The 20,916-nt window shown below is 49.6% G+C and overlaps 8 protein-coding genes across 8 annotated transcripts; 3 read left to right on the top strand and 5 right to left on the bottom strand.

Annotated features, from left to right (window-relative positions):
- Positions 1 to 39: 39 nt before the first annotated feature.
- On the bottom strand, positions 40 to 2,494 carry MPP10 (U3 snoRNP protein). The gene has a single exon (XM_024472105.1). The coding sequence runs from the start codon at positions 2,414 to 2,416 to the stop codon at positions 170 to 172; it is 2,247 nt and encodes a 748-aa protein (XP_024320238.1). The 5' UTR covers positions 2,417 to 2,494; the 3' UTR covers positions 40 to 169.
- An 86-nt stretch (positions 2,495 to 2,580) lies between these two features.
- On the bottom strand, positions 2,581 to 4,469 carry VC83_09679 (uncharacterized protein). Its single transcript, XM_024473092.1, has one exon. The coding sequence runs from the start codon at positions 4,236 to 4,238 to the stop codon at positions 2,835 to 2,837; it is 1,404 nt and encodes a 467-aa protein (XP_024328860.1). The 5' UTR covers positions 4,239 to 4,469; the 3' UTR covers positions 2,581 to 2,834.
- A 267-nt stretch (positions 4,470 to 4,736) lies between these two features.
- On the bottom strand, positions 4,737 to 6,727 carry VC83_08555 (uncharacterized protein). Its single transcript, XM_024472104.1, has one exon. It carries the CDS (start codon positions 6,495 to 6,497, stop codon positions 5,421 to 5,423), a length of 1,077 nt encoding a protein of 358 aa, XP_024320239.1. The 5' UTR covers positions 6,498 to 6,727; the 3' UTR covers positions 4,737 to 5,420.
- Positions 6,728 to 6,867: 140 nt separating this feature from the next.
- Positions 6,868 to 8,475, bottom strand: ARG3 (ornithine carbamoyltransferase). Its single transcript, XM_024472103.1, has 3 exons — positions 8,374 to 8,475; positions 7,930 to 8,305; positions 6,868 to 7,870 (listed from the first exon to the last, which is right to left on the bottom strand). The coding sequence occupies exons 2-3, from the start codon at positions 8,296 to 8,298 to the stop codon at positions 7,121 to 7,123; spliced, it is 1,119 nt and encodes a 372-aa protein (XP_024320260.1). The 5' UTR covers positions 8,299 to 8,305; positions 8,374 to 8,475; the 3' UTR covers positions 6,868 to 7,120.
- A 392-nt stretch (positions 8,476 to 8,867) lies between these two features.
- On the top strand, positions 8,868 to 10,759 carry VC83_08553 (uncharacterized protein; the record flags this gene model as incomplete). The annotated part of the gene is made up of 3 exons (XM_024472102.1): positions 8,868 to 9,654; positions 9,705 to 10,659; positions 10,708 to 10,759. The coding sequence occupies 3 exons, from the start codon at positions 8,868 to 8,870 to the stop codon at positions 10,757 to 10,759; spliced, it is 1,794 nt and encodes a 597-aa protein (XP_024320263.1).
- Positions 10,760 to 11,208: 449 nt separating this feature from the next.
- Positions 11,209 to 11,649, top strand: VC83_08552 (uncharacterized protein; the record flags this gene model as incomplete). The annotated part of the gene is made up of 1 exon (XM_024472101.1): positions 11,209 to 11,649. One exon carries the CDS (start codon positions 11,209 to 11,211, stop codon positions 11,647 to 11,649), a length of 441 nt encoding a protein of 146 aa, XP_024320240.1.
- Positions 11,650 to 12,050: 401 nt separating this feature from the next.
- ILV6 (acetolactate synthase, regulatory subunit) lies at positions 12,051 to 13,402 on the bottom strand. Its single transcript, XM_024472100.1, has 2 exons — positions 12,507 to 13,402; positions 12,051 to 12,446 (listed from the first exon to the last, which is right to left on the bottom strand). Exons 1-2 carry the CDS (start codon positions 13,250 to 13,252, stop codon positions 12,269 to 12,271), a joined length of 924 nt encoding a protein of 307 aa, XP_024320265.1. The 5' UTR covers positions 13,253 to 13,402; the 3' UTR covers positions 12,051 to 12,268.
- A 120-nt stretch (positions 13,403 to 13,522) lies between these two features.
- VC83_08550 (uncharacterized protein) lies at positions 13,523 to 16,595 on the top strand. Its single transcript, XM_024472099.1, has 7 exons — positions 13,523 to 13,931; positions 13,980 to 14,233; positions 14,427 to 14,448; positions 14,501 to 14,553; positions 14,604 to 14,768; positions 14,816 to 15,610; positions 15,663 to 16,595. The coding sequence occupies exons 1-7, from the start codon at positions 13,715 to 13,717 to the stop codon at positions 15,684 to 15,686; spliced, it is 1,530 nt and encodes a 509-aa protein (XP_024320241.1). The 5' UTR covers positions 13,523 to 13,714; the 3' UTR covers positions 15,687 to 16,595.
- The last annotated feature ends 4,321 nt before the right edge of the window (positions 16,596 to 20,916 follow it).

The following is a 20,916-nucleotide window of genomic DNA, read 5'->3' as shown; positions in this document are numbered from 1 at the left end:
CCTTTGCAAGAAAGCTCACCAAAACTGGCCTTATCAACTCGCAATAAACACAATCGCATTGTATATATAGTTGTTAAATGGCATCCTTATAAAGAACACATTATTCTTCTATAAAACACCTATCCTAACGCTTGAAACTCCAGAAATTCCTTAACCACACACTGCCCCTCTACAACTTGAAGCCACTCGCACCATTTGTGATCTGTGCGGCCTTGATCTTATTCCCCTCAACATCCTTGATGTCACCTCTCCTGCCAATGACCTTCACTCCGGCCTTCTTAAGCTCTTCAACCGTCTCTCTCTTCGCCTTCGCCTTCTTGCCCTCAGGTCTCGCGTTCTGAACCTCACCACCCCTCTTCTTAATCCTCTCCTTTTCGCGTCTACGCCTCCTGAGCTTCTCTACCCTCGTCATCTCCTGTCTGGCGATAGGAGCACCGCTCTTCGGCACAATTTCTCCCTTGTCCACTGAATTCTTATCCTTGCCAGCCTTGTAGATCTCCTGAGGTGCCAGCATGCTGTCAGCGCCAGTAATGCCGCTTGCCATCGTAGGCTGTGCGTCCTCCATGTTAACGGTCGCCACATCAGCGACGACAGTCAGGCTTGGTGCAGGAGGCTTGGGCTTGTAATGCCAGCTGCTGAGTGCATCCAATTTGCCGCAAACATCCTTCCAGAGCCCTTCAATTTCGAGATGTTGCTTCTTCAGCTTGTCATCGGCCTTGCTCATATATGTGTCAGGGTTGTTGTCCTTGACGTGCTCTTCTTCGTACATCTCAGCAAGACTTTGCTGGGCTTTGGTGTCTTCGAGCTCGAAAGCGCCACGGCGAGCATTGTCAGGAACCGAGTCGGAGTCGGGACGACGGCGGATGACCTCGTCAAACTCTTGGGCGATGATACGGCGCTTGATGAGTTCCTCAATGCTTTCACTGACTTCTGCAGTGATAACTGGCACTGGCTTGCCGGTTCGTTCAAAGTCTAGGTCCTGTTCCAGAAGGGAGTTCTGGGGGCGGTCGGCAGCTCTTGCTTCACCCGACAAAGTCCACTCTCGCTTTTGCACAGATGCTGCTTCAAGGCGACGGATCTCTTCAGCGAGTTTTGCTTGACGGCGCTCGTGAGCGGACCTTCTCGACTTGGGATCGGCTGCATCAACATCCGAAAGATCATCCTCAGTACGATCTTCTTCTTCATCGTCGAAAAGGTCGCGTCGAACGTCAGCCATCGCCCGCTCAACATCCTGCTCATCGTCTGCCGGGGGAGCTTTTGCCTTCTTCTCTTGTCTTGCAAGATATGAAGCTTGCTTTTCGGCTTTGGTAACTTTGCGTGCTGGAGGCTGGAAGAAGTCCTTGTACAGAATGTCGTTGGTGTTATCTCCTGGGGCATCGACGGGATTCTCCATGTGCTCATCTTCTTCCTCGTCGCTGTCGCCTTCAGGGGCGTTCAGGTCCATGTTACCAAATGTCGGGCCATCCTCGTCCTCATTCTCATCTTCCTCCTCGCTTTCATCATCTGCTGCTGCCGATTTCTTGCTTTTCGTGCCCGCTCCGGCCACTGCAGTCATTGGGTCGGCATCCCAGTCGATTTCTTCTTCGTCGCTAGCCTCTCCGGTGTATGGATCCGCAGCAGTATCTTGCAATTCCAGGAACTCGGTTTGTTTGTTGAACTGGTCGATCGAGAAAAAGCCGTCGTTCAGGCCGTGAGGGTCCTCGACAAATTCTTCCTCCTCTCCATCATCCTCTGCATCCCCATCATCTTCATCCTCGAAGTCGTCCTCGCCATCCATCATGGCCTCCATGTCCTCTTCGTCTTCATCGTCGTCAACGCCCTCCTCCATGGCACCCATCTCCTCCTCTTGGTCCTCTGCACTATCACCCTCGCTTCCGATCTCAAGTCCGTCTTCGCCGAATTCCATCCCCTCCAACTCACTATCACCTTGACCTTCTTCGCCATCTTCACTCTCACTTTCATCACCCTCACTGGGCGCCAGCTCATCCAAGTCCCTCTCCACATCTCCTCTCAAAGCATCAATAACTCTCCTCGCCTGCTCCCACACCTGCTCCACAGCAAATCCCTGTGTATGTACCTTCCTAATCTTCAGCAGCTCCCCGCCATCTGCAGCCTCGCCCCTCTTCCTCTTCCGATCCTTCCTCTCCTCCTCCACCCTCTTGTTCTGCTCATCATACAGCTGCGCTGCAAACCCATCCAAAGTCGTCTTCGCCAAATCCAAAGCCCCCTCGCAGATTTCCTTCTCGGGCGCTATGAACTTGTACCGATTCTCCGGCTGCAGCGCCTGGAGAAGAGATTTCGCGTACGCGGAATACGACGAGTTGGGACCGCCCAGTTTCTGGTTCGTGAGTTCGGCAGTCATCGTGTGTGATGTCGAAGTCATGGACGAGGCCGTGCTGCCGGAGACCTGTGCCATGGTCTTGTACAGTGCTGTTGCGACAGGAAAGGGAAGATTTTGGATTTATTTGCAGGGACCAATTGAAAGGTATTTTCGGGCGGCCGCTAAGTCGATAAGCTTCTTATCGCCCAAGTCTTCCTAAAATTAATTTATTATACGGTCACGTGCTCAGCCTGAATATTGTGTTGAGTAAATTTTCTTTTCCCTTCGAGGCCTCTAGCCGTAAGGGCAGAGTTTTTCTGTGGTTCTACCTGTGGTCGCTTACTGTAGCCCCTGTATATTATAACACACCCCCCCAGGTGTTACAGTTTATATAAATAATAATAATAATAGTAACTTAAAAGAAAAGACTAATTCTTCGGTGTTGTGGTGGAACTTTGGTGTTCCTCGGGTTTTTGTGTTGTATGTGTACCGGTCGGGTTTTGTAAGGTGTCATCTACAGTAGACGACTAATGTCGACCAAGTTGAGATGCTTGATGAAATCTTCATGCTTCTGTCGAGAGAGTGCTTTTGTAAATCCATCAGCAGGCATTTCATGTGTCGTGATCCAGTTGATATGAATCTTCTGGTGTTCAACTTCTTGTCGTAGCCAGTGGGAGTGCACGTCGATGTGCTTCAGCTTCGTGACGAGCTTGGGCGATTCCTTGAGTAGGAGCCGTACAGTTTGCAGGTTGTCACATTGTAGGGTATATTCTTCGTGCAGTTCCAATTTTATCATAGAGAAGAATCGCTGCCACCAGTACAGTTGTTTTGCGCAGTGAGAGAGCGCAAGGAGCTCAGCTTCTGTTGTCGAAGTTGACACAGTTTTCTGCTTTGTGCATCGCCAGTCAATGGCGCCGCCAAAGAGTGTAAACAGATAGCCTTCTGTGCTTCGTCTTGTTTCCTCACAATCTGCATATGAGGCATCACTTGAACATTGGAAGCGTGGTTCGTCAATGTTTGGTCCATATTGAAGTGCATAATTCTTCGTGCCTTGCAAATAGAGCAAGAGCCGGTCGGCTGCAGCATGGTGGTCTGGTCCGGGGTTGATGAGAAACTCTGCTAGTTTTTGTGTTGTGCGGGCTATGTCAGGTCTAGTCACGACTGCGGCATAGTTCACTGATCCAATCTTCCGTTGATAGAGATGAATCTCTTGTTTTGTTGCTTGCCCATTGTATGGGGTAAGTTCGACTGTGATCATTGGTGTCCGCGGCATCCTTGTTTGTGTGACCTTGTAAGATGCAATAATCTTTTCAATATATGAATCTTGACACATCCAAAGTTTGCGCTGAGTGCGGTCTCGTACAATTCTAATTCCGAGGAACCAATTTAGTTCCCCTATTTCCCGGAACTCGTATGCCTCCATGAGTTTTGTATGGAAGTCTATTGCTTCACGCTTATGTCTTGGGTGGCTGAGGATACAGATGTCGTCGACATAAAAGAAGACTATTATGGTGTCGGACACGAACAGACACTGTGCTTCAGGAACTTGTGTGAGACCTAGAGATGTTAACGTCTCTGAGAAGTCACGAAACCAAAGTAGTGGTGACTGTCGTAATCCGTAAAGGGCGCGGTTGAGTTTCCAGCACATCCCTTGTTCTTTATATCCATCTGCGCAGCGCACATACACTTCTTCGTCAATGCGACTATTTGTGAATGCATTGATCGCATCCATTTGATCAGTGTCGAGGTCGAAGTAGGCTGTGATTGCCATGAGTGCACGGAAAGTCCGCGATGCTAGTGTCGCTGCATATGTTTCATCGTGGATAGAGTATCGCTGTAGATCTCCTCTCACGACAAGTCGAGCCTTGTATTTTACAAGGAAGCCACTATTGTCAAACTTGTATGTAAATACCCACATAAGAGGTATTACAAATGCATGTGTTTGTTCATCTCGAACAGATGTAAAGGTACCCTGTCTTCGAAGGTCATTTATTTCCTTCTCAGCTGCTGTTTTGAAGCCGATTGTAACGCTGACTTCTAAACGATAGAAGACACAGAGGTTCTCTTGCGTAAAGGTTTACTTATCAGAGGAGGCAGGGGATCAGACACAAAGGCTTCAAGTAACACGTTACTAGTATATAACAAATACTGTATTGAGTTGAGCACGAAGCTCCTATCTAAGGAAATACTATCTACTTATATAGTGGCGTCGTGCCTAGTGGACTCTTGGGAACTCACTCGAGTCCTCGGAGTCCTGGACTCTTAGGACTCTTCTCATCATCCTGCGAGTCCATCACGTGCCTAGTGGACTCCTGGGAACTCACTCGAGTCCTCGGAGTCCTGGACTCTTAGGACTCTTCTCATCATCCTGCGAGTCCGTCACGTGATACTTTCAGAACTACTATTCCCCGCTGCCCCTCCAGGTACCAGGGCCGGTCTCATGCGACCTCCCTCCTTCCTGTCCTGTAGTTGGCCAGCCTTCTTGTTCCGTCGTAACACTCGCTCCCTTCCCCTGGGCATTCGTCTCGAATCCTATAAGTACGTCCATGCCCCCGGGACTCTGCTGCTCCTCAGCGAGTCCTTCAACATGCAACATGCCTACTGACACTGCCCGCAAACTCCAGGAACGCAACGATCTTGTCCGTCGAATAAAGAACCACGGATACGAACTACCCGAAATGGATTCTTGCTCGAACTGCGTGAGGCGAAACATTACTTGCGTGTCGTCTCCAAATGATTCACGGCGGTGCGCCGAGTGCGTTCGTCGCAACTTGAAAGAAAAGTGTGACTGTATGGGTCCTGAGCATCCCGACTGGGTGAAGCTCGAACGGGAGGAGGATCGCCTGGATCGCGAAGAGGAAGAACATTCACAATCACAAAGTAAGAGCACGACATTCAGCTTAAACAGTGAGTTACTAGCAAACGTTTACTAGCTACTATCTAGCATCATTCGGACTGGGTATGGCGCGCAACGGTGGGTGAGGTGAAAAAAAGCTAGAATACTCCCAATTAGAATAATATACCAGTTCCTCGGGCAACTTCAGACCTTCGTTTCCAAAGTGAACCTAGGTTACGTTAGTATTATTTCCACTTCTGCACATCAGGTGGCAAAACCACGCCGACAAGGCCACGTACCATCCGCCGCACTCTGCTCTGGCATCGCGGCTACTCTCTCGGCATCCCAGCACTTGGCCACCCAGCATGTAACGAGCAAGTCCCTAATCCTAGCTTTGGCGTCTTCACTATTATCATCACCGCCTGCTCTCCCCCTTCCCTCTCCCACCAGCTCCAAAACCTGTGGCTTCCACGCGACGTTTTGGCCCTGAGTCCTCTTCTCATGCTCCTTCTCCATTGCCTTTCTCTTCTTCCTCCGCATACAAATTCCTTCGGGCTCGCGACCTACGGTCCGCCCTAGGCCATCTATCCACTCCTCGCCTTTTCCCCGCATCAGCAACTCTCCTGTTTTCTCCACCGTGCAGTCCCAGTACGGGCCTTTGATTAGGTTTGCATGATATCTTAGAGTCAAGGTCCCTGGGAATGTGCTCCGACGCTTCCCTTCAATGGTAAAGCAGGAATTCAAAATAGGATCGCGGCGGATGTTATAGAGATCCTTATCGGTGACTTCAGACCGCTGACTCCCATCTGCCCGCATAACGGCGGGGACGGAGCGTCGGACAGTATTCGATGTGCCGTTGGCAGATAGCGCAAAGGTCAGAGAATAAAGAGCTTGAGACGGAGGAGGGGGAAAGATGAGATCGCGGTCAAGTGAGAGGAATCCAGGGGCTCTCTGTGCAGCTTCAGCCGTCGCCTGGAGATCAGCGAGTTCGGCGGGGGTTTGTTGAGGGGGGAGGCTCGATTGCCGTCGTTCGGTGGGATGGGTAGGCGAGGCAGGCAGGGTTTGATGGCTGGGTTGAGTCGCGGGTTGAGGTGGCGTGGACAGACTGATACCCGAGGCAGCTTCTGGAGGAGGTGAGTGTTCCAATAATTGCCTATAGGGGTTGTTTGAGCTGAGAGGTCGTGGCTTGGGAGTTTCTGAGGTGGCTTGGTGTATTGAGGGAGAGGACGCTGGCTCAAAGCGTTCATCGAGTGTGTAGTCGCTGTAGGAGGGGGCAGAGTCAGACCATGATGGCGGGTTACGGCTCGAAGGGTTGAGCATGGAAGTTATATATCGCGACATCTCTTAAGAGTCGTACGGAAACCGTGGTCTCGCTCGAGAGTATTCGTCTTGTTGATGGCCTCCCGGTGATGGGTTGCCCATGGAATACCGTGGGTTTGGAGCAATTCTCTATCAATGTTAATAAGAGTAGGTATAGAATGGGAGAGATAGATTATGCCGGTAATGACAGAAAGAATAGTACAACAATAATTCTATAAAAAGCAATACCTATTAAGTATCGCAGATCATACTCGCATATGGTTGTCATCGATATGTAATGTGGCGAAGGAGCGTTGCTGACGTCTGACGTCAGGTGTAACCTCGTAGTTCATTGCAGTCAACGCCAACACGAAATATGAGAATTGACAAACCTCAATAGAAGTGAGATAAACTGAATACATTTCGGGAGTTGTAATGTACCGAAACACCCTGATTGAACGGCGGATCTTCATATGTGTGCTGTGAATGCGTCTGCCTTTAATTATTCTTCAACAACATTCGCCTCGAAGCAATATTTAGGCGAAGTATTTCACGGGAGATGTGCTGGCCATAGTGAAAAAGCTTCAAGTACATGGTATATAAAGACGCCTTCTACCACAAAATGCTTTTGTCTGAACTCCAATCCCCAACCGCTGGACCGTCGCTTACTCTACAATTTTCCCCTTGTTCACAACAAATGCCTCAATCGCAGCAATTGCAGCGTACAGCCTGTTCTCCGCCTCTGGGAAAACGAGACTCCTCGGGCTGTAGAAAACCTCGTCCGCAACCTCCTCCGGGTGCCTGGGCAGGCAATGCATGAACTTCCAGCCATCATTTGCGCCTCCGCGTTTCGCGAGGTCGTTTGTGATTTGATATCCAGCGAAGGCCTCCAGGCGCTTCTTATATTCCTCCTCCTGACCCATCGAGACCCAGGTGTCTGTCACAAGGATGTCGGCGTCCTTGATAGCTTCCTCTGGCACGCTTGTTTCGGTTAGTTTGCCCGGGTTTGAGACTCCGTTTGCGGAGGCGAGGATGAACTCCTTCATTCGTGGTGGGATTGTGAAGCCCTTGGGCGAAGCTACAGAGATATCAACTCCCAACTTAACAGAGGCGATGGCTAAGTCGAAGAGAACATTATTTGAGTCGCCAATCCACGCAATCTTGAGGCCCTCTAGCCCGAGAGAAGGGTTTGTGAGGGAACCTTTGACTGATGATGTGGGAGGGAATGCTTCGTGGATTGTGAGGAAGTCGGCGATGGTTTGGAGAGGGTGGTAGTCGTTTGTGAGAGCGTTGATGACGGGAACAGAGGAGTGCTTTGCGAGATCGGCGACTTCGCTGTGCTCGCCGGCGCGGACCACCATGCAGGAGGTCATGGAGGAGATCACGACGGATGTGTCATAGAGAGACTCGTTAACCTAAAGCCATGGCGTTAAGAATCTTCAGAGTAAAAGGGGATGGAGAGGAGTTGACTCACGCCAAGTTGAATATCGTCTTTGCCCAAGAACATCGGGTGGCCGCCCATGGTGACTACTGCAGCTTCGGTTGAGACTCGAGTCCTCGTACTTCGCTTGTTGAACATCATCGCTACGGTCTTGCCATTGAGAGATTCTTGAATTTTTTTGGGCACGAGACCCTTCTTGATATTGGTCTTGTGTGTCTTGGCACTCCTCACGAGGGTAACCAGCTCGGCCGGAGTGAGGTCTGCAATGGACAGAAAGTGACGAGGGGCGAAAGGAGAAACGGCGGGGTCCGCGGGACTGGCAGGGCCTGAGTAAGTTCGCAATTGTGGTTTTGATAAACACCGGAGCGTAGTCCTGGCGGGACGAAGAGTCATACTGGCCATGTTGAAGCTAGAATTAAGACGTCAATTGAGAACTTGGATGAAGAAGGAGAAGAAAATAAGAAATAGAATACTGACATTGAACTCTTAATGCTTTTGTATCGCAATATTAGTGAATGTGCCTCAATTCTTGCGAGAATCAACAAAATAGTCGTGGTTGTAGTTGAATGAACATGGATGTTGCGGATGAGTACAACTATTCGGGTATAATCTGAATTCCGGTGTCGGTCACTGGACGGTCGGCGAATCTTGTTCCGGCTTCCGGGACAGTGCCTGCTAGCGTCCGCGTTCGCTCTTATCGAAAGTGGTTCCTTATCGATAAGTGGCGGATCTTTAGTGGCCACCACACGCACGGCCGGATGGCGTTTCCAAACACAGTGCATGTACTCCGTACTCTGTTGCATCATCAACGTCCTCACCCTCAACACACCAAACACCTACTCTAATCATCAATATCACAAGTAACGGCGTTGACGAGCATATATATACTGAAGTAGCTTTTTCAACACTATTGCTACACACAGAATGAGCGCATAAGATACACCAAAGGGCTTACAAAGACAACCGGAACGATGCCGGCGGACGACTCATCCCGGCCGCTGTTGGGCGACTCCGAAGAGGTGGCCAATAGAGCATCGGAAGAGCGTCGCGGGGAGGATGGAGAGAACGCACCACTGCTCTCACATCGATACGGAACTCCACGATATGATGGAGAGGAAGGCCTTGCGCCTCTGTCACCGGCGTCGACGTCATTGCGGCAGATACAGAGCAGTGATTCCAGCGCCTCGGCGACGAAGGGCAAATCATGGGCGACTATCACAGCTATCACCGGCCTTTCTGTGTCGATTTTGCTCATCATTTCAGTGCTATTTTTTGCACCAGCTGCTGTCGAAGAGTACAGCAAGCAGTCAATGGTTATCGATCCAACCGGCCTGTCCATCGACTCGTTCACAAGCACTGGGGTGCGAGCCCGAGTGCAAGCAGATTTCCAGCTCGATGCAGCCAAATGCAAGAACCCTGCCATCCGAACCCTTGGGCGCCTTGCAACCTACATCGCCCACACGGTCGAGAGCGAAGAGACAGAAGTGAAAGTCTATCTCCCGGAGTATGACAACCTACTTATTGGCACCGCAACCGTTCCAAAGGCACACGCCAGCATACGCAACGGCGAGGTCACGCATCTGGATTTCTTGACAGACGTTAAACCTGCCGAAACCGCCGACCTCCAGCGTATTGTCAATGACTGGCTTTCTGGACGGATGACACAATTGACGGTGAGGGGCATGATTGATGTTCCACTTAAGTCTGGCTTCTTCCGTCTCGGGAACAAAACCATATCTCCAACAATCATCCTTGAAGGTTAGTTTCCCTCTTTGAATACTTATGAATACGTTGGCTAACCTCCCTAGGCCACAATATCCCTAATATCCCGTCCTATAACATAACCCACATCAATATTGAAGAAACGAATCTGATGCAAGCACTCAGTCGCAAAGCCATAATTAAGCGGGGCATGAGGGCAGATGCCACTCTTGTTGTTGACAACCACTATCCGATCAGCTTGTCAATCCCACCTCTTCAGTTTGACATCTTAGTTCAGAACTGCGATATGGTCGACCCATATATTATGCTTGCGGAGGCGTCGACGGATAGGGTCGATGTTCAACCAGAATCATATATCGAAGTCCAAGCTGGAGGCATCATACAGGAGCTCCCAAGTTCTTTAACAAAACCGTGCCCTAGCACTGCACTGTCACCGTTAGACGTGCTAGTGGGAGAGTATATGCACGGCAAAGACGCCACCATATATGTAAAGGGATCCAAAAACCCATCTCCAGAAACGCCGACTTGGATATCCGATTTGATTGCAGCTATTACGGTGCCGGTTCCGTTCCCAGGCCGAAATTTCGATGGACTGGTCAAGAATTTCACATTCGCGGATGTACATTTTGGACTGCCTGACCCATTTGCGGATCCGCGCAGCCCCGAATCAAATCCTCAAATATCTGGCACTATCGTAGTCATGGCCAATCTACCGAAAGAGGTCAACTTTGCAATCAATGTCACCAACGTCCGACCAACAGCGGATATTTTCTACAAAGACAAGAAACTCGGTGTCATGGATCTGAAGGAGTGGCAGAAAGCACAATCCGAGAGAATTGATGCAACGGACGACGAAGATGCACTCCTAAAGATCCAGTCCAAGATCAAGGATGCCCCTATAAATATTACCGACCAACGAGTTTTCCAAGATGTGGCACAGAAAATCCTTTTTGAAGAAGGCGTGACATTGGAAGTTAGAGCACTCGTGGATGTTGAGGCCGAAACTGTGCTGGGGTCTTTAGTCGTTCGGGAACTTCCTGGGTAAGCAGAACCACCATCAACTATCAAGGAAATACTAACATTTTACAGAGAAGGATCTGTCCCGGTAAAGGGTGGGATGTTCTTTGGCGAAGATGCCTAGACAAGCCCGAGGCTGACGAAATCGCAGCTCCCGGAAATGGCGGCCTGAAAGTCGTCCTAGGGGGTATAAACCCCCAAGTATTCGACTTAAAAATCCTCGACACCGGCAAGACCTCTTTGACTCTGGAAGGCAAGGTCAACTTTACAAACCCCACGAATTACACTGCCACAATCCCGTCATTCAACATCCATATTTTGAGCAACGACTCTGTTATCGGACTAGCTACGGTGTCAAACGCCGAGGTCGCCTTGGGAAACAACACAAACCTTGCTGTGCGAGTCTTGTGGGATCCCGCCACCTTTGGAGATGCCAAGTCCTCAACAAACGCACGCAACCTGATTTCTCAGTACATCTCCGGCTGGAACACAACCATCACATTCCAAACATACGACGGCAGTATCCCATTACAACCAGCCCTTGGTGAAAGCCTGTCCAAATTCCCCATCGAGATGGAAATTCCCCGTCTATCTTCTCCCCACAATGGCTCTGGCGACGACGACGACGACGAAGATACACCTGACCATCTACGATTCATCGAAGGCGCTACATTCCACATCTTCTCCTCCTCAGCTTCTTTCGCCGTCTTCTCCCCGCTCAAGGAAACCCATGTGTTCATCGAAACCATCAACGCCACAGCATTCTATAACCACACCGAACCAGTCGGCACGATTGTATATGACCTGCCCCTCGAGATCCCCCCCGGACTCAGCGAGACCGACAGGCTGCCTGTGGATTGGGATCCGGAATCCATAGGCTACGACCGTATCCGTGGGGCGCTTGGTGGAGGACTGAGGCTGTCGGCGAAGGCGGAGGTGGGGGTTCGGCTGGGGAAGTGGAAGGAGAAGTTGTGGTTTGAGGGAGAGGGGATTGGGGCGAAAGTGAGATTGTAGATAGGGTAGGACCGTGTTTGAATACGATGGCGCGTTTGGGAGGGAATTTTGTATAGAGGCGTATTAGGCATTGGGTCCCTGAAAGGTGCTGTTGTAGGGTTATGTTTAGAAGCGTTGGACTTCCGTCCTGAATTATAAGTTTTATCACTCTAGCATTTCACGTGAACCTCGATATAAGAGTGTCATCGAGACCCATAACCAGTAAGAATAACAAGAGAATTCCAGTGTAGGTATCGTATCGGTTCACGTAAAAATATGAGGCCGACAATCGATCTTTATGAGTCAGATACCAAACGTAGAGCATTCTTGCATGGAGATTCTACTGTATATTCACACCATTTGTGGCGATATTCAAGGTGTAGTTAAAACAGACAGTTTAAGATAATTCAAGTAGTATGACAGATCAATTGAACATTATAATCCGAGACAAGCTGCCTATCCCATACCTAATGAGCTATGATACCGACCATTTTTAGTTGGATTTCAATTTGTCTAAATACAAGAGCTCCAACAACCACACAACCCACCTCCCGTACAATTCCCATAACATTGCCTAGCTACCGCCGAACAAACGAAGAATGACGCCGACTCCTTTTCACAATTCTCTGGGGCGAAACATTTATCCTGGTGGGAGCGAGCTGGCGTCGACGATCTCGTCCGCCTCCTTTAGATCGTCCTGGTGGGCGTCGAAGAGCGGGGAGCGCGGGAGCGCCATGAGTCCGGTGCGAGTAGACTCGAGGATGCCGAAAGGGGAGACGAGCTTCATGAATGAGTTGATACGGGTGGGTTTCGCGGAGCTAGAGAGGTGTGAGTAACATTACATCGCCAGCCATGAAATGGGTAGAGGAAGTACTTACAGCTCGACAATACAGTTGGTGTTGCTGATATCCAACACCTTGCCGCCGAACTGGTGGACAAAGTAGGTGATGGACTTGAGATGCTCATGCTTCAATCGCAGCGCCTGGCTGAGCACGAGTTTGCTGGGGTGGAAGTCGGCTACCGCGCTGTGCTCCAGGCCGTGGTCTCCGAACTCGCCATCAACTTCTGCCGTGATCTCGCGGTGGTGCGCGAGCAGCTCCTCAAAGTACTCTGGGCCGAGGATGTTGATCTTTGCGAGCAGCAGCTCGCGTTGCACAAGTGGTGCCTGGGTGTAATCTAGGACGGCCCAGACGGGGACGAGGTCCTCGAGCTGGCGGCGGGCCTGCTCGACAACGCCATCTTGGCCGGATAGCACAATTGTCATGCGGGACAAGTCCTCGACCTCGGTGTGACACACGACAAGACTGTCGATGTTGAAGCCGCGGGCAGCGAGAATCCCGGAGACGCGGGAGAGCACTCCTGGCTCATTCTGAACCAGGCAGTTGAGGATGTGGCGTGTTGGAGGTGCTTTTGAGGGAGCAGGAGTCTCGTAGAGGATGTTGGAGACGGCAGCCTGGGCAGACCATGCTGGAGAATCCTGTGTTGGGAGGGGGGTGATGCGGCGGTGAAGGGCCTTGTATGCAAGGGCTGAGGTCGATGATGAGGTCGACTGAGACCGCCTCGCCGTAGTGACCAGGGAGCTCGTAGGAGTGCGAAGCTTGAGGATGGAAGTGCGAGCTGCCATGGCGACGACAACACCCAAACTGGGGATTTCAATTGACGTCGCTGAGGCAGTTGTGGATGAAGTCGTAAAGACTTCTTTTATGTGCGAGTCAACACCACCGCAATTGGAATTCGCGAGGTTGAAGAAGCCAGAGCTAGGCTTTGTCGAAAATTGTCCCCGATGTCGCTAAGGGCCGTGTGCCTTGACCATCACTGTGGAGCTAGCGATGAGTAAGGCTGCCAGGCCCGGTCGCAAAATAAAGAGGCTGAAAGGGCCATACGAAGGTCAAAGTAGAGCCATACGTGACATTAATTTGTTGCCAACGAATGCTGTTAACTTGAGTATAACTTCATCATTTGAAGTATTCGCCTTTATTTTGCCGGCGAGGTCAGAGGCGATAGAAAAACTACCTGTTACAGCTTCTTTGCACTCGACAGGAAAGTCTGCGACCGACCTTCGATTTATCTTGCCACCTCGGCCATCATGGACGACACCGAGAGGAGGACGGCCAAGAGGTCACGCTTCGACCAGAAAGAGCCAGCACCACGGGCTTCACGCTTCGATCGCCGCTCAAGATCCCCCCCGCCAGCCCGAGAGAGGGATTCCCGGAGGAGCAGGAGTCCCTTGAGGAGGGAGAGCAGGAGCCCAGCTGCTGGGGAACCTGCGAAGAAACCATCCTTGGATCCTGCTGCTGCTGCGGGTATGTTTCACAGTCAAATTGAACCAAGACACAACTAACATCTGATAGCTGCCGTCGCATCGCGCATTCAAGCCCAGATGCAGGCCAAAAAAGGTATCCAACATGTCGACGTTCCTCCGATTCGATCTACTGGCAGTCCCGCCGATGTGAAACCTCCGACCCCGAGCACAGCTATGGAAACAGGCACCATCGGAACAGTCAATGGCGACATGTACATCGCAGATGGAGATTACATCCGTGACATCGAAGTCAATGACCTTCGAAACAGATACACACTGACCAAAGGCTCTACTCAAAAGATGGTGAATACCCCCCTTGTGTCATACCCACTGATATCCCCAGTTCCCTCAGATCTCATAATTCATAATCTTTCTTCCCCCCGGGGAGTTCCATACCCCTCTCTTACCTTGTGTGGGACCTGTCAAGCTTACTTGAAGCGCGATAGAACTCATATAAACCTCTGTGGCACCTGCTGACGTCCGGTGCGTGATATAGATCAAAGAAGAAACCGGCGCTGGTACGCTATTCCCGAAATTACGCTTTTGTAGATATGATATTGACTTTTAAAGATATCACGACACGCGGAGAGTACTACCCCGATAAGAGCATGGCCACAGCAGCGGTACGAAATACCATGATAGAAGGATGGACTGATTACTGATATTCCCTTAGAAGCCACCACTTTACCTACACGTTACGAGCACGAGCAAGGTTGGCCTTGAGCAAGCCGTCGAAAAGATTGAGGAGCTTATGAAGCAAGAACTGCCCAACCTCATTGACGAGAGGCGCTTCAGACGGCGAGAACCAGATGCTGTTGAGCGTGATGAATTCGGCAGAGTAGGTATATGTCATACTTTACGGAGATAACTGCTAACACTGTGTAGCGCAAATGGCCAGAGGAGAAAATCCCCATCGACTTCGAACCTGTACCAGGCTTTAATCTGAGAGCTCAAGTCGTAGGTCAGGGGGGCGCCTATGTCAAGCATATCCAACAGGAAACCCGCTGCCGTGTGCAAATCAAGGGCCGTGGTTCTGGATTCATGGAACATGCGACAGGACGGGAGAGCGACGAAGACATGTACCTGCACGTTGCTGGCCCGGATCCCAAGGAGGTACAGCACGCTAAAGAGCTTTGCGAGGATCTCCTGGCCAACGTAAGAGAGCAATACGTGGAGTTCAAGTCAAGGCCACAGCCCCAGCGCGGGTTTGGTGGAGACAGAGCTCCAAGTACCGGGTATGGAGGTCAGAGCGGATATGGAGACAGGCAAACCCCCGGTAGACACGACTCATACGGTGGTGGTGGTGGCGGCGGTGGAGGATATGGTGGATACAATTCCCCAGCAGCTGCTGCCCCGGCTGCCCCATCAGCCCCATCTGGAGCTGCCAGCCCTGCTGCCGGAGCGGACTACGCCGCTCAGTATGCCCAGTACTATGGCGGCCAAGATCCGTATGCGGCTTATGGTGGCTATGCTGCGTATGTCGCATACTACCAGTATTACGCCGCCCAACAAGCTGGAGCTGGCGGTGCTCCTGGTGCAGCGCCTGGCGCGGCACCAGGCGCGGCCCCGGGCGCTTCTCCAGCCTCTTATGCACCTCCACCACCCCCGAGCGAGGCCCCCCCACCACCTCCAGGGTCTGGACCACCCTCAGGACCACCACCTGGAAATGGCTACAATGCGGTATAGTATTCCCGAACCTCCTCGACCATAAGCAGCCCTAATGGTGAATTAGGTCCCTCCCCCACCAGGATTGTAAGACTGATGGTAGCTGAATGAAGCCGACCGCCCGTTGAACCAATCATTACTTCTCACGTCATCACAGGAAATGGACCGTTTATGGTACTGACGGGGTTGACAAATAGAGCGGCTATATGGTACCACGTAGCATTGTAATACTGATAGAGGCGTGGCGTCCAAATTGAAAAGATGATGAGCTGAGACCAAGGGTTCGAAGTGCTTCTACTATTGCTATTTTGGATGCCGACTAGTAAGTCAGACACCTGGCTATCTGCGTCTGACACAAATCCATTGACTATGCCTGACCGTGACGTCTCGAGTTCCCGACAGGGCGTGATATATCCTGTGCAAGAGACATTCAAGACGAGACCATGAATGCCCGAAAGAATGCCACTGAATGATACGGACACGCTTGGCTACGAGTGCGTTCGCTGAATCCGGCCTGACGCATGGACTCCTGCGCAAGCGTCCATTTGGACTAAAACAAAACAATGGGGCTAGATCTAGCATCCCCTGCCAAATGTGTTTTATTTCGAGTACGAAACGTTCGTGTTTGCAAGGTTTCTAGAACAAATCCAGGGATCGGAATTTGGACCCTGGACGCTATGGCGGTATTTTTTTGCGCGACACGACAGCAGGCAGGGGGAACAAAGGTGGGACAAAAGATGCCCCTGTGGTGATTTTCTGGATTTGTGGAAGAGCACAGAAAATGTTGTGTGCGGGGGCAAAACGGCCTTCTGATCCATCATCTTATGTATGACACCCTTTCCCTTGATCTAAAATGTTTCATACTATACTCGACCTTGGCCATTAGCGGCCACTTTATCTATGTAGTTTGTTCCATCATAAGGAAGATAGATCTTGGACAGACTTGGTAGTTAATCGTCGTGACCAACTTTTCGCTTCGCTTAAGGTTGGAGTAAGCAATGTGAATGCGCCCGGGGCGAGAAGAAGCAATGTGCGCTCCGTCGCAACGTTGCGTCTGTTCACCGCCGCAGTCTAGTCCTAAATAGGTTAGTATTATAAGTAAAAATCCAACGTTGGAAAATGAAGTTGTAGATATATTATCTATACTATACTACATTATAAAAGGCCAAGACCGATTGATTGGCTATCATTTGTCAAAATTCGGGATTGGCTACGTTAGGTTCTAGCCCCACTTCCTACTTCTATAGGCTTAGCGCGTAGAGTTTTCCTGTAAACAATTTCCTGTCCGCTTATGCTTTGCTATGACTATTAATAAGTCTCAAGGCCAGTCGTTTAAGCATGTAGGTGTTGATCTACGGGCAGCTATGTTTAGTCATGGGCAGTTTTACGTTGCAATGTCACGGACGTCCTCCGTAGCTGGACTACAGGTCTACTTGTAATGGTGGGTGCACCAGATATGAGAATCTAGCCACCCAAGGAAGGGATGAATTTACTAAGACAACACACTGTCTTAGGAAACAGAGCCAAAGGGTTGTAGCTTAGACTATTCCACAACGCAGCAATTAGGTGTATGATGTGGTGAAGTGGTTTAGACAAGTTGCAACAAATGTTGAGTCTGAGAACTCAGGGGTAAGTCAGAGGTTAGCACCTCACTGACTTTTCAAAAACAGAGAATAACAAGATCAATGCTTGGAAGCTTGGAAAAGACGTAGAAGTATGTGCTAGTCGATTTACTGTATTGTCTGCTTGCCCTTTCTTAAGGAAAGGGCAATCCTATTTATGCCAAAGGAGTGTAGTTCTCTCATTTTCCATGACTTTCCATGACTAACCAGGCTTGGTAAATGTATTAGAAATTAAGTGCGACCCACAACTAGCTTGCTAATCATGTAGTGAACGTAAGAGAATCCCATAGAACCATCTCTTGGGTTCCTAGCCTATAGGAAGTGAAAAGGAGGTCCAAGGTCAGAGTACCTATAGATAAATTATGTCATAACTTAACCAATCTTGTGGGTAACTAAGGAGCGATGACGTGTAATGAATCATAGAGGGTTGTAGAAGCTTCTAGAGCTATCGTTCATGTTTCTAGGCCTCTAGTTGGTAGAGATATGCCATGTGGTAGTATTGGCCCACCCCCTTAAGGAGGAGATTTTCTTAATAACTTGTTCAATGAGTGTCCAAATGATATGCCGTGATGTATGTAGCATAAACAGATGTAGTAGAAGAGTTTGCAGCAATCGTTGAGTAGTATTGCTTCTGTTGTTGGTGTGATAAGCCAAGATATGTATGGTGACTTTGTCATACTGACATTCGTTGCACTCAGTTTGCTATCAAACTCAAGAGCAAACTTAGAAATCTCCTCCTCAAACCTACAAGTCACTATACATATTTTGGCTTGTCACACCAACAACAAGAGCAATACTACTCAACGATTGCTACCGTCATTGCTCCTTAGTTACTTGGCCGATATTACCACATAGCATATCTCTACAACCCTCTATGATTCATTACATGACATCACTCCTTAGTTACTGGGCTAATACTACACATGACATATCTCTATCAACTAGAGGCCTAGGAACATGAACGATAGCTCCAAAAGCTTCAACAACCCTCTATAATTCATTACACGTCATCGCTCCTTAGTTACCCACAAGATTGGTTAAGTTATGACATAATTTGTCTATAGGGGTACTCTGACCTTGGACCTCCTTTCACTTCCTATAGGCTAGGAACCTAGGAGATGGTTCTATGGGATTCTCTTACATCGACTACAGTTACCATGCCTGGTTAGTCATGGAAAGTCTTGGAAAATGAGAGAACTACACTCCTTTAGCATAAATAGGATTGCCCTTTCCTTAAGAAAGGGCAAGCAGACAGTACAGTAAATCGACATGACATACTTCCACGTCTTTTCCAAGCTTCCAAGCATTGACCTTGTTACTCCTTGTTTCTGAAAAGTCAGCGAGGTGCTAACCTCTGACTTATCCCTGAGTTCTCAGACTCAACATTTGTTACAACTTGTCTAAACCACTCCACTACATCATACACCTGATTGCTGCATTGTGGAATAGTCTAAGCTACGACCCTTTGGCTCTGGTTCCTAAGACAGTGTGTTGTCTTAGTAAAATCATCCCTTCCTTGGGTGGCTATATTCTCACATCTGGTGCACCCACCATTACAGCAGGGGCGACGGCAGCCAGATCTTCTATCCGAAGGTTAGTATACAGTAATCAATCAAACGAAACAAAGGAAAAGGAAGGAATTGAACTTACCAGTGGCTTTGAGGCCAGAAGCCTCGGTGGTGGGGGTGGTGGTGGTGGCCATCACGTTGTTGAAGAAGAAGGAAAGTGAGGTTGGTGGGGGGTGTCACGGTTCACCAAGGCATAGGGTGCCAGTTGGGTATTATGAATTAAACTCAATCTAGAGAAGAAAGGAAAGAGAAGAGGAGCACTCGAGCAGTGGCTCAATCTATATACAGCTATGTTGTTGTGGAGTGAAGTCTCTTTAGCAAGACCAGTTCTGAGAATTCACTCCACAACTGAAAACTTCGCTCCAACCCCGGAAAGCTCCCCACACCCCTGAACCCCCACTCGAGCTGCAAGGCGCACTTGATATCATAACAGGGGGTTGTGGAAATATTCGCGTTTGATGCATTGGGGTCACGTGACCAATGCCCAATCACGTGCTTTAGTGGCTTCACGGCAGGCTACTGTTGTAATAGTCACATGATCTCACGTGATCTCCGTACGGAGTATCGGTAAAGCCAAGTATAGGTTACATAGTCAGGAATACATACATTTATTACTCAACAGTTATGAGCCCGGAGCACATCGAGGTTGCATTTTGAACGTCTTCGAACATCGTACAGACCTCAAACCCCTCCTAGGAGTCGATCACCATCATAATGGCGACCCTACAGAAGGTGGGGGTGGTCCTCACCAACCCAAAAGACTGGGATGAGTGGCTAGAGACGATTAAGACAGCTTCAATGAAGACAGGAGTGTGGGGTTATATTAATCCAGCATTAGATGACCCCCCTATCCTCGTACCACCTGTTAGGCCAGTTCCTAACTTTGTACGGACTGCAGCTCAGGCCGGTAGTGGTGTGGTCCCTCAGACTACTCCATGGGTGTCAACAAGAGCAACATCAAGTCAGACAGCGCAACCATCAATCAAAGCCTCCCAACCAATCCTACCAATTACGTACGGATCTCTCACAGACGACCAGAAGGAAGAGCTTCGAAACCTACAAGCGGACTTCCAATATGATTGAAAAATATGGGAGGAACAGGAGGAAGCAATTCAGGGGCTATGGTCTAAGATCCAAGAAACTATTAGACAGGACTTCCTACCATACACATACAATTGTGATACTCCATACGAAATGCTAGTAAGGCTTAAGGAGCAGTTTGCACCAACTACACGAGCTAGGCTTGAGGAATGGAGGAGTGAGTGGGCAAAAGCATCCAAAATACAAAGAGGAGTAGACCTTGAAGAGTGGCTCCTAAAATGGGAGACCCTCTACACACAAGGCCGTACGCTCCGAGCACCAGAGGTTATCGACCATCACGATGCGATATATTACTTCCTCAAAGCAATAGGACCCTGCGAATTTCGAGGCCCATGGACATTCAAACTCAACAAAGGGACAAAGGAATATGAGTTTGAGGAGGTCGTACGGACCTATCGAATCAACCAGAGACAGGCAAGATATGACCAGAAGTCTCAGGGGGAACATGGAGTTTTCGCAACACAAGAAGGCAATAATGAGACATCTGCTACCCTTCAGAACTGTACGAACAACCTACAACAAGGACAACAGGGTTGGAATAACGGGAAGAAGAACAAGGAGCCCCGAACAGATTGCCCTTGTGGCTCTATCCATAAGTGGAGGGACTGCTTATATGTCATGAAGTCGAAGGGTACGAAGTCATGGAAGCCAAACCGAGACATTGAAGCTAAAGTTGATGCCTACATAAGTGAAAAGCCAGGCTTTCAATACTGCATTCAAAGGGCAATAGACCAGGACAAGGCGAACGGAGGACAACCCTGTACGAACCAGGATCTACCTGTTTCCTTTGCAACAGCCTTCCAAGTCACTCAAGGTCTTACCCTCTCAACCTATGAGCTTGCAAGGAGCACAATCCTTGATTCTGGAGCTACAATTCATGTCTGTAACGACCGTATGAGGTTCTACAACCTAAAGGAATGTGAGGACGGAAACTACCTCTTAGCTGGAGACCAGACAGTAAGGATTGAAGGGTTCAGGTCCGTGGACATCAAAGTCCAGGTTGGAGAGGACACAAAGTCCGTACGAACCA

Source organism: Pseudogymnoascus destructans (assembly GCF_001641265.1).
Source record: "Pseudogymnoascus destructans isolate 20631-21 unplaced genomic scaffold scaffold_28, whole genome shotgun sequence".
Classification (NCBI taxonomy): domain Eukaryota; kingdom Fungi; phylum Ascomycota; class Leotiomycetes; order Thelebolales; family Thelebolaceae; genus Pseudogymnoascus; species Pseudogymnoascus destructans.
The sequence above is the reverse complement of the archived record's forward strand: the minus strand, read 5'-3'. Positions and strand labels throughout refer to the sequence as shown.

Excerpts from the sequence above, each read along its gene's own strand:
- MPP10 (XM_024472105.1), bottom strand. The coding sequence starts at position 2,416 with ATGGCACAGGTCTCCGGCAGCACGGCCTCGTCCATGACTTCGACATCA.
- VC83_09679 (XM_024473092.1), bottom strand. The coding sequence starts at position 4,238 with ATGTGGGTATTTACATACAAGTTTGACAATAGTGGCTTCCTTGTAAAA.
- VC83_08555 (XM_024472104.1), bottom strand. The coding sequence starts at position 6,497 with ATGTCGCGATATATAACTTCCATGCTCAACCCTTCGAGCCGTAACCCG.
- ARG3 (XM_024472103.1), bottom strand. The coding sequence starts at position 8,298 with ATGGCCAGTATGACTCTTCGTCCCGCCAGGACTACGCTCCGGTGTTTA. Across the intron at positions 7,871-7,929 it reads AAGACGATATTCAACTTGGC|GTTAACGAGTCTCTCTATGA; the intron begins GTGAGTCAACTC and ends CCATGGCTTTAG.
- ILV6 (XM_024472100.1), bottom strand. The coding sequence starts at position 13,252 with ATGGCAGCTCGCACTTCCATCCTCAAGCTTCGCACTCCTACGAGCTCC. Across the intron at positions 12,447-12,506 it reads ACCAACTGTATTGTCGAGCT|CTCCGCGAAACCCACCCGTA; the intron begins GTAAGTACTTCC and ends ACACCTCTCTAG.
- VC83_08550 (XM_024472099.1), top strand. The coding sequence starts at position 13,715 with ATGGACGACACCGAGAGGAGGACGGCCAAGAGGTCACGCTTCGACCAG. Across the intron at positions 14,769-14,815 it reads AGCGTGATGAATTCGGCAGA|CGCAAATGGCCAGAGGAGAA; the intron begins GTAGGTATATGT and ends AACACTGTGTAG. Across the intron at positions 15,611-15,662 it reads CTGGAAATGGCTACAATGCG|GTCCCTCCCCCACCAGGATT; the intron begins GTATAGTATTCC and ends ATGGTGAATTAG.